This window comes from Morone saxatilis, unplaced genomic scaffold (genome assembly GCF_004916995.1).
Source record: "Morone saxatilis isolate NCDOM2014 unplaced genomic scaffold, NCSU_SB_2.0 Contig22, whole genome shotgun sequence".
Lineage (NCBI taxonomy): Eukaryota > Metazoa > Chordata > Actinopteri > Moronidae > Morone > Morone saxatilis.
In genome coordinates, this window is record NW_023339785.1 from 24299414 (window position 1) to 24311371 (window position 11958).

Consider the following 11958-nt stretch of genomic DNA (forward strand, 5'->3'; position numbering starts at 1 on the left):
AGTAGAGGCTGTGCTGTTGGACAAACTGAAGGCAGGAAATATTTCAGGCAAGATATACGGAAGACATGCATATTTGACTCTACTCAGAGAAAAGTATGATTAAAGACATTTTTAAGATCAATAAATCAACACTATCCGTCACAGGGACAATAAATACACCCTACAGCAAGGGTTTATTTGCAATTTTTAATACTTTTTCTTTAATGATTACACAGATCCTTGAGTCGAGTAACAGAAAGCAGAAGATCCAACTCCAACAACCTTGACAATGTTCAAAAACAGGTAAAGAGATTTTTGTTCAGAAAACCTTTAATCGTTAATAGAATTAGTAGTATGACATATTTCAATAAATATTTAGATATATACAGATACAGCAGAAACGGTACATTCTTTTTTTCTCTTCAAATTGCTTCACATTTTTTTGTACAAGCCAAAATATCTGCCATTGTATTTATATTCATGCAAAATATTGTTTCTCAGATTAATGAAAAATAAAAAGGATTTGCTGAACTTTTCATATTTATTTTTTTTCATCCTGCTTTGATGTGCACTCTCGGATTATAAGCATCGTAATGAGCACTGTAATTTTTGCAAATCAAATGGGTGCACTTTGTGCCAATACACAATAGAAGCAAGTAAAGCAAAATTAAGGCCATTCCAACTTGTGCAAAGGAAATAAATAAATAAATAAATATTATAATCATATTAATAATAATGTTTCCTTTAGTTCACAGCAGTTCAGAAGACATTGTATTTTCCTTCTCCCCTCAGAGCATCAGATTGTACAATACATACAATAAAATACAAGAGAATCAAACAAAACCCCAAAAACCATTAGAATCATTAATCATCGACAAATCAAACCATGCTACTTTAAAATCCAGTTCAGAACCTAAGGATTTATAAACTTCCAAAAACAGATCCGTCATTGTTCAGTCCATATGCATCACATCGCACCGTAATGCAATATAAACCCATTATCTATCTCATGTTATGAACCCCTCCCTCCCCCAACCCATACAGTATAACAATGATTAATACAATGATGTGAGGCCTATGAAAGCTCTAAAATGACTATGATACACACAACACCCACGCCTGAGGAAAGGGTATGAATCATGTAAAATGGTAGTTGAATGAATGCGTGATATGCTTGTAGGTCCTCGTTTTTTAGTTGCATATTCAACCCCCATATGGCACGAGAAGATATGTATGTACGCTCTAGAAAATGGACGACTGCTGTTGGCAAAGAGGCTGGTGGACAGAAGTGCTTCTGACTTATTCCAGACGCAATGTCTATGGCACGGAAGAAAAAAGTGAATCATACACGAATTAGGCCCACCCCGCTGACGTTTCCCAGTCAGGTTCAGGCCATGATCAGAGAGGAGGCGGGGCTACAGACAGAGCAAAATATCCTTAATGTAGCATTGAAGGGACTCTAGATGGCGCTGTTTTATATCTGCAATTCCAAAGTCAACAAAATCTATGTTCATTTCTTGCTCAACATCCATTTATTTTGGCACTTTGTAAACACTGTCATTCCTTACTCTTTCCCACCCGAAAGCTGCCTCTTGGTAAAATTAAGGTTTCGTTTTTTTAGATCTATTACTTGTAGACACAATATAATGAGGTTTGTTATTTTTTTTTAAATCTTTTTGGATCTTGTGGGCTTCGTAGATTCATGTAACTTCCACTTTTGTGCTACTTACAGTAAATACAACTGCCTCGACTTCAACAAAGTTTAGCAAAAAACATAAAGACTTTGCTTTTTAACTAAGTGCCTTTAATGTTTTGCTACATTGCTTCTATGTCTGTCGACATTACTAGCAAGATAGTTTTAGCATCAGCTCTGAGCTGCTTTTTGCACCAACTAAAGGCTTTTTGTTCGCGCTTTAGCTGTGGTGCTAGCATGAAAGAAAGACTGCACAGGAAGGGTAATTTAGTCAAACAAAGAAATGCTATCTGGAAGTTGCACACACATTTCCTATCAAGCAAGCTAAAGAGCACATTTGCTAGCTTTTTGACTAGCTAAGTACTACACTTTCCCTCTGTTTTGCTACTTTGTTTCTACGTTTGTAAGTGAAGGAGTTGATGTTACTAGCAAGCTATAGTTAGTGTTAGCTCTGTGCGGCATTTTGGGAAAACTGTGGGCTTTTTCTTGGAACTTAATATGATAAAAAAGATAATTTTTGGTTCTTGTTTTGACTCCATAAAGCTACATCAGACAAGTTTGCTTTTGGACAAGTCGGTACGCAGCTACCTAATTAGTTTTAACTAACTGGCTAACCTTCAGTCTCTGAAGAGATAACGATAAAAATGAAATTACTCTGAAAAGTTAGAGATTCTTTTCTCATTACAGGCTTAGCTAATTTCTAAAACTAATGATTCGCTGTAAATTTAGCAATAAACATCTGCTGTGACAATATCATTAAAAAATAAAAAGCATCCTTGGTGATCATGGCCTTAAAAAGTTTTCCATCACTTTATGTATCACTGGAAAAGGATTTACTAAATTAAATGCATAGTTTTTGGGATGAAGCAAATTCTATGGCACTTCAACTTTAAAGTTAAAACATGTAGGAATGTTAACAGAAGAATGTATGTGCGTGGCATAGCCCTTCGGATCAGTCTTACACACATTTTGAAATAACTCATGAAAAGTAGTTTTAAATGTATGATGGAATGAAACAAATGGAAAACATCTCCTATACGCACATGCTGACACACTGTAAGAATTATCTCTAAACAGGAGTCAAAAAAGTCTCAAAGTGTAATTTTACTTGTAAAACATGTTTTACAAGGATAAATAGTGTAAGTATAATGGGGGTGGGGTGTAAGGGAGAGTTAGGTGACCTATCAAATAAAAAAAGCTTTCTTTAAAAATGAAGCAAAACAAGAATGCCGGGGGAAAAATGCAGAAATGTTTCATATCAAAATATGCCTATATTTATATATATATTATAATTTTATTTGTATATCTGAAGTTAATCTGGCAAACCCAATACTGCAACTGGCAATCACATTAAAAAGACAAACCGAATATAATATCACATCCTGCAACAAATCTTCAGCAACAGCAGCAAAAGGCAATGACAACTACATCAAATGTGAGAAACAAAAAAAAACATAATCTTTGGTTTTGCTTCAAAACCAAGTTGGACAAGGGCTTAAAACATTTTGAGGAGGAGAAAGTTTTACTGAAATGGTAATTTCATTGCGATCAGGAGTTAATTTAGACTGAACCACATTTTCCCTGCATGTGATGCTTAGGGATGAAAATAAAACACTCCGCTGGACTTTTATTGTGAAGTTAAATATGTTTCAATTAGCCATCCTTATCCAGGAAGCTCAGTAACTCCACAGGATTAACGTTTATTTGTTCTGAAGTAGCATTTTGCCTGAAGTGTGAAACTTCACAATAAAAGTCCAGTTGATTATTTTATGTTAAACTTTTGACTGATTCTCCACAGACAAGATGGTTCACCAAACACTGTATGATGAGGTAAGAGTTCAACATTTTGGAAATTATAATTATTCTCTTCCTTTCAAAAAGTTAAATTAGAAGATTGATACCACTCTCACCTGTGCATTAAGTATGTAGCTGGAGCTGGGAGGCTATTAGCCTAGCTTGGCATAAAGGCTGGAAACAGTTGCCTGGATTAATTAACACGTTATACATACATTTTTCTAAAAGTACACAAACCAAATTAAAAACCTGAAGTGCCCCTCTGTCTCATGCTAAGCTAGGCTAATCACCTCCCAGCTTCAGCTCTGCAGTTACCCCCAAAATGGTATCCATCTTATCATCTATCGTAAAGAAAGCAACCCAAAATGTTGAGCTAACCCTTTAAGAGTATGGTGCGAAGAATTGTTGGTGACATTGTGGCAGAAAATACTGTACGTCACTGAAACACTCAGGCTGAGCACACAAAATGCAATGAGAATACACTAAATCTTAAAGTCAGTATGAAACTAAGAATGGATTGTTCATTTTAAGTTTTGTTTTGCTTTGCTACAAAATTGGAAAACGTCTCGTTCACCCCTTTCGCATTAAAACTTCTCTGTAAATTTTCTGTCGTTTGTGAAAGAAGCACTTTGGGATTCTTTTGAGTAAACGATGCAGATGTGACAAGATGACAGAAGACCTGTATCCACTTGAATTTCTGCACTTTCTTTCCAAGTTCTGACTGGCTCAGAGGTTTGGCTCAATCTGTTTGCTGATGATTTCTACTATAAAACATGTTTTCTCTGTACAGTAATCTGCATGCATTGGGCGAAAGTCCCTGGACAGGTTGCAACTTCATCACTGTGTTTCATCACTTTATCTTCTCCATTCTTCCGTATTAACCTATGAGCTTGTTGAGCAGTTAGCAGTGCGATGAAACAGCCCACAAAACAGTGGTGTTTTTGAGATGGAGCTGCTAAAAGGAAGGAGAAATCATAATTGCATATATGCTGATCATTGCATAGAGAAGCCTGGCGCAAAGTAAAAGAGAAACAAGTCATCAGATAAATCATCATATAAGCCAATTGACCTGTTAACTGATCAAATCCCATCCAACATGGCTATGGCAAAATAAATCCTGCTGTTTCGTCGCATGTGCGTGATTATGTCGCTTTTCACAAATGATGACGTTTGCAGCTACAGTTGGTGCATGTGAATGAGATGGAAATACAGTTAATTAAGGTATAACAGGTGCTATAATCTGTATAATTTACTACATATGTCCTCTCAGCTGGGGAAGGGTGGGGTGTCACATTAAGGCGGGGTCAAAGCAAGGAAGCACTAATAAGATGTAAACGTATCTGTGGTTCAGTCCCAATGAACACAACGAGGAGGGCAAACGAAGATCTGCATTTTACTCTGTCCAGGATCGATTCGCTCTTTTTCCAGTCGATGAAAACAAACCAATACCTCAGGGACTAAAAAACCCAGAAGAAGCCCGCGAGGAGACGTCAACCGTCGCAACGACTGACCATCCTCCATCCTAAAAGGTCGGAGCTGTAGAGCGCTGCACAGCCACAAGCAACATGTTATACTTGGCACATAAATTAAACCCAAAAAACAACAAATGCAATATGAAATCAATTAACGACAGGTAGAGGAACACGTTGACCACAGATAAATGAGATATTTTGTCTCATAATCTTCAGCACTGCTTGTCCAGTGTTGCTTTATTTTCTTTTTTTTTTGTTTCTTTTTGTCCACTCGTATGATTGACAGCGGCAGCAGCAAACCTCAAGTGTCTCTGCAGTTCAAGGTTTCGTGGTGTTGGCGGCAGGGCAGGGAGGAAAAGCGTTGAGGAGTGCTTGCAATACACGTTTGAAGCAAATCTAGATATATAGAATGCGTGATCCTTGCATCGCTTTATTTAATGGAAGCACCGATCCGCCTTCCTTCCTTTTTTTTGGGTGAAAAATCCCTCATTTCCAGATGCCCACCTTTGGAAATAAAGTAATTTTTTCCCCATTTATGATAGATATATGAGTATATTACACTGCTGTATGCTTCTCGCACATCCCCCACCCCCTCCCGATATCACTTTTTCATATAGAATTATATATCTGTCTTCACACAAAAAAACCTAAAATCAAATACAAGACCGTTTACAAGACTCTCTCGTCATCTTCTTTCTTCCCATTCCGTCCACTCCCACACAGTTCGTTGGGTGTGCCTGCAAAAGTCTGTTTACTTTTTCATGTTTCATTAATATATTGCCACATTCATATATCATGCATTTTACTGCATTGCTATTGCACTGGTCCGGAATATTCAGGAGGTGTAAAGAAACGGGGTAGGGGTGGGATTCTGGGCAGGGGAGGAGAATAAGGGGAAAAGAAAGCAATAAATATCTCAAATGATGTCTAGTAGGTGTCAGGTTGGGTTGAGAAGAGGTGACTGCCACAAAAAGCAACTTATCCTCGACCAAAAGAGGAAGAGGATAAAGGAAGAGGACGAGGAAAGGAGGCATGGTTGGCGTGAAAAAAGGGGCAATGATATCTCCTAATGAAGTCATCTCTCTCTGTTTCCTTCTCTCTTTTTGTTTCTCTGCATTCTCCTCTTCGCACTGTTCTCGCCCTCCTCCTCCTCCGCCTCTCGACTACTGCTTGTGGACGTCCTCGCTGCGGATGATCTTGTAAGTGATCCAGTAGAAAATGTTAAAAATGAGGAAGACGAGCGGGAAGGCCACGCGGGACACCGTGTCGATGCGTTTGGCCCGGCCGATGAACAGCTTCTTCATCTCCTCAATGCTCTTCTCGGGCGCGGCCGAGGCCGGGGCGTTGTTGTTGTTGCCCTTGATGGCCATGCCGTCTTTGGCCTGCAGGCAGGCGGGGCCCATGCCGTAGCCGGGGAAGCTGAAGCGCCCCTCACCTGTCTCATCCTCCTGCAACACAGGCCAAGACTCAGGCTGTTAGGAACCAGAGAAAGACGTTACTGTTGGAGGTGTGTGTGTGTGTGTGTGTGTGTGTTTGTGAATGAGTGTGTGTGTGTGTGTGTATGGAAGTGTGAGTTGGAGGTAAGTACACGCAGCTGTTGGAGTAGTGTGTACCAGAGGTCAGTTCAATTTAAGTTCAGTTAATCACAAAGAGATTCAGACATGAAAAGCAAATATTCCAGATGACGTGCAGTGAAGATGACAAGTAAAAAAAGATGTCGTTTCATACATTTTAGGTTGAATTTGTGTTCATATTCCCTGTTTTCAAGTCTCGTTGCATCCTGATTTACCATTAAACCTAATTTCCTTAAGTTTTAATGTCATTGATTAGTGTGGATTCCTTTAAATTACAAAAATACTAGCTGGTGATGCCACAGGTAGCATGGCTTAAAAGATAAGACCTTAAAGCCAATAGAAGTCTCACCTAATTCTTTAACTTCAAGTCACACTGGGAGCAGTATTTATAAGTCCTGGCCCTATTTAGCCTACACATGTTGTCTCTTGCTGCAATGCTAAAAATGCAAAAGACATTTTGATTCCCCTACCAGGATCCTTTTTTCCTGATTCTGGCGGTCCCTGTGGACAAAAGCGGTATTATTTCTACCACCTCGTTTCATTGATTTCAAGGGGAATCTGCAGTTTTGATGAAGCTAAACCAGACCTGCTGTTATTTAATACAATTAAATGTAAATTGCAACAGATTATGTTACTGCCTAACTGAAAGTCGGATCTGTTAGCTAAAGTCAGCTAAACTGTAATAACCATGTACTCAAGCAGACATTTGGGCTGAGTAGATCATGGATCTCTAAATAGAGGAAGTGACTGAAAAACGTGTATCTGCACTTTTTAAAAAAAATGCAAACCACAATTTGAATACTGGAAAAAATGTATGGGAACACATCAGTGATCAAAACAATATAGTGATGTTAATAACTTGTTCATTTCTCTTTTCATGAAAGCTGATAATTTCTCTTCGTTCAGAAATAAAACAACAAAAAATGCAGGCATATTATGTGACATTAGTACTTAAAGATTGACATCATGACATTTACTGTACTGCTAACACAGAGAGCGCAGTTTTCCAATGGTCAGTAGTGGCTGATTGGTGACAGGGTGACGACCCAAAGCGAATCAGCTCAAAGCTCGTTCATTACACGTGGACAAATCAAATGAACCGACTACCAAAGGACTCAGAAGAGGAATGGAAAAGGTTGACATTCCATCCATCCATTCTTTACGGACAGGTCACAGACGGACAACCAGTCACCCACTTACATCTGCAGGGAATTTAGAGTCACCAATTAACTTGCAGACATGGGGAGAACGTGTGAACTCCCCCAGAAAGACAGTGGATTTATAAATTATGAGCCGAACATTGATCACTCAGCCGCTATCTCCCCTTTGTAAAAGTCATCAATACGGGGCTGAGGCTGAACACCGAGTGTGTTTATCTCACCCGTCAAGGAGAGCGAGGGGTTGAGTTGGGATGTTTGAATGGATCGGATTGATTGACGTGCGCTGTACTCAAGGTTATGGCGTGTGCGCGGCGTTCTCACCCGAGCACGGTGTGATATTGAAAATCCTATCTGCACCGTCACCCTGCCTTTTCATTACAGGAGACACAATGGCTTCCTTATCTGGTTCAGAGACTCCAACACAAACACTGCGACGGGCTGAGAGACACTGAGGGTGTGAGTGTGTGTGCGGAAACTAAACTAGGAAAATAACAGGCGCTCCAAAGGGCCCTTCAAAGTTAAAACAACAGCCATGAAATTAAAAATTAGCAGACAAAAAGCCCTCCAATGATTAGGAGTCATCTCTGTTTGGATTCACATTTTTTGATAAAAGACGATGTCAAAACATTCATGCATGAATGCGACTTGCGTTGCCCGTGGGCCACAGTGGGAAGCTGTGTGGCAGCCTATCAGCAGGGAATCTTTTCCGGTGAATTCTGGGTAAAAATAAGCATTTTGTGATCAGAAAACAAGCGGGAATGCAGCCTGAAGCAGGAGGAAGTGTTGGCAGCAGGAGAACTTAACGACTGACGCAAAACCTCTGCAGCAACAACAAATCAACCAGCCAGGGAAAGAAGGCGGCTCAACTCTCTGCTCTTCGACCAGCCTCTGGCTTCCAGCAGTGATGGGAGAGAGGCAAAATAAATAGTCAATGAACTAAACTGGCAATATCCATTGATAAAATGGAAGAAAAGTGGAGAAAATAGGCCCCTAAAAATTGGATGAAATGGGGCAAAAGCATGCAAAATGTCTTACCTTTGTGTGTGTGTGCTGGTATGTATAGCATTCATAGGTGTGCATGTATGTCAGAGTGTGTATCTATAGATATGTGTATATGTGTTAGACCACCAGGTAGCGATCCATTTTTAGCGGCCCATGTCCCCGTTCTGTCCTTGTGTCCACACCAACCCATCTATTACCGTTAATACATGTGCACACACACACACACAAACACACACACAGGGTGTCTACACATTAGCCACGATGCTAGCCGACCTCTGCCCGTCCTTCAGTGACGCTGCTAAACTATTACAGATGCTCTGCTTTATTCTCCCTGCCATGTGATTAATGTGGAGGGCGGAGGAACGTGAGGAGGAGGCGCAATGAGGAGCACAATGGAGGGTGAAGAAGGCGTGATGAGGAAAAGAAAGAGATGAGGATGGAGGTGAACAATACGGGAGGAAATATGAAGCCCTGCAGCCTGACAGACGCTGTTCAGGGCAAAAAAAAAAGCACCCTTTGATGTCAGAAGACCCCCGACTGAAACCAAACCTCCGCCCTTGGATTGCCCAGGTGATTCATTACATTCAGGCCTAATTAGAAATTTACTCCATTAACGCAGCAAGGACTGGGCCTGTAGTCCATGGATGGACGGATGGATGGATGGATGGATGAGTGGAGGGAAGGACAGAGGAGATAAACAGTTGGGGGAATGAAGCTTTGCCCTTTGGGTTGGACAGGGGAGGCAATTTATGGCCTCACTTTAGGATGCAGCTCACTCCTCTCTCCCTCTTTTCTTTCCCTGTTGTTCTTTTTCCCTCCATCCGCTCTCTATCATCCTGCTCCCGTATTTGCAAACCTTATGGCCCTCTCTACAGTGATTAACTCGCAGGTCTTTTTAAAAAAAAGAAGATATCACTGAATGAAACAACACACACACTCTTCTGTTTTCACCTGTGATAGAGTCAGGCAGCGGCTATATGGCAACGTAACAACCGTGAATCACATTTATTTTTATGTTTATATCTTGCAGCCGGTGTACTTTGATCAAAGTCACACTCGTTATATTGGGATTCAAACACTTATCAGTCTGCATGTATTCTATAACCTGTGACAACAAATACTTCCTGTTTACATGCTATAAAGTCCTAAACAACATGCTCCAGCAAGGACTCAGCCTTGGTACATGGGTGCCAGCTCTACCAGGGGAGCTACCAGGACACCCCATATATATATATTTATATATAAGTATATATATATATATATATGTATACTATTGATTTAGAGTCAAAATCCACCATAACAATATTTTTTTAATATATTTTTTGTGTTTGGAACTTAACTGGGTACTGAACGGGTTAGAATCATTTTTAATAAATACAACTTACTACTCACTTCATACATCAGATAAAGTGCCTGGAGTGACTGAAGAAAAGGAGTAGTGAACAAAAGAAAAGAATAAAAGGAGAGAAAGAGCAAAACATGGAGGGAAATCATATGAAAGAGAAAAAAGAGACAAAGGGATGGAAAAATGGAATAAGACAGGAAGTCAAGAAAGGATAGAAACAGCTGAAAATCCAGACAGAAAGAGAAAGTAAGACTGGAAAGAGATAGAGAGCGACAAATTCTTGGTGGGAGACAGATATGGGAAAAATAGGATAGAAGAAAGAATGTGAAATGTGAGAAAAATTGTCTGAAAAAGGAGCCAGGATGATGGAGGGAGGAAAAGAGATGGAAGAAAGGGAAAAAACAAGGGAGAAAGAGAGCAAGAGGACCTCTTAGCTCGCTCATCCATCATGCTTTCCTCTCCCGATTGAAGCATTTATATCTCTGCCTCAGCTGATGTGATTAATCGAGCAGATTAGCAGGAAGCAGGAAGCAAACTGCGTCAGGCCTGTTATCCTCCGCCATCTCCTCTGCAAATATTACCCTCAGATACTTGTTTTAGAGACCTGCATTTACATAAAACACGATTCAGAAAGGTGTCAGCCCCAACCAACGCCAGCATCAGTCTCTCCTGAAGGAGGCCCGAGGAGGAATTCCTTGGCTTGTGTTCCGCTTTATGATTTCCCCCCAGAAGCAATTCCAGCCGAGCAGTGGGGAAGGAAATATATTATAAATTTGCCTTTGCTGATCCATTTTCTGGTGAATTCATCTCAAACCGCCCTCCACCCTTCCCCCCTGTTCTCCCCTCTGCCTGTCTCCTCGATTAAGGCCATTTGAGGCTTTTTAGGACGTTTCGGTGTCAATATGTCAGCGGTGAGGGGATTCTGTGGAGCTGAGAGGAATGTCTGAGTAGATGTGAGTTTAAAAAAATTTTCATTTTTGGTCTGTGGCTCAACTTATATACCAGATAATTAATATGTGATTTAAAATTGGGTTAGATTGATATCAGCTGGGATGGACTACACTTTACACTCAAAGATTATGTCTTGGGCCCATCCTGAGTGACCACTTGTGATTGGATTTTGCATTGCAGCTTGCGTTCGACTTTATCTGTGAGATAAACTGTGATTGGTGCTGAGATGAAATACATACATGTGCTCAGTCAACCAGTGAAGAGGACTGAGGAGGTCCCTCATCTTTTTAAAAGTAGTTTAAAACCCTAGCTGCCAAGTGCTTGCTCATGGTGGGAATTGTTGGGTCTCTGTAAATAATGCTATAAGTTGTTTGGTCTAGACCTGAAGTGTCCTGAGATAACTTCTGTTATGAATTGTCGCTATACAAATAAAATTGAATTGAACTGAATAGTATGGCAGAAGCAAATCAACTGTAACTGGGTGATAAAACGCTGTGCACATGAAATGTAGGTGGCTCGGTTAGATTTTGTGTTCACACTACATTGTCCTGTATGTGGTCACATGTATCTTAAGGGCAACACACAACAGTGGCATCAAGATGAGCATCATCTGACAATGCTCCAAAAAGCAGATATTTGATCAAAATATTATGTTTCAGCTAGTTAGACAGATTGCTGTGAAACAACATCAGCCTGAGTAGCAATTGTAATAAGGAGTCATAGTTTCAGATACTGTATTCAGCATATATTCTGGAGGCGAGACTAGGGTCTATTTGTTGATAATACAGTGCCATTTGAATACACTGCTTTTACATAGCAGTGTCATTAACCTTTGCCTGAAAAACACTGTATCACTGTCAAGTAAGTTAGTCAACTAAAATCAGTCTTATCCGTCAGACATCGATAATCGTTTTTTTCTCAGATGTGTTTTATTCTCCATGCAGAGATCCACCCATCCATCCCTGCTTTTCTCTTTCTCTCTCTCTCT

General features: G+C 40.1%; 1 protein-coding gene and 1 long non-coding RNA gene across 2 annotated transcripts in view; both read right to left on the reverse strand.

Annotated features, from left to right (window-relative positions):
- LOC118333375 overlaps positions 1–11958 on the reverse strand; it is a 598798-nt gene that overhangs the window by 333203 nt on the left and 253637 nt on the right. The gene's annotated exons all lie outside the window — the stretch shown is intronic.
- glra1 (glycine receptor, alpha 1) overlaps positions 6102–11958 on the reverse strand; it is a 112002-nt gene continuing 106145 nt past the window's right edge. Inside the window, exon 11 of the mRNA XM_035668975.1 lies at positions 6102–6410. Coding sequence (XP_035524868.1) covers positions 6102–6410 — 309 coding nt within the window. The remainder of the gene's footprint in view (positions 6411–11958) is intronic.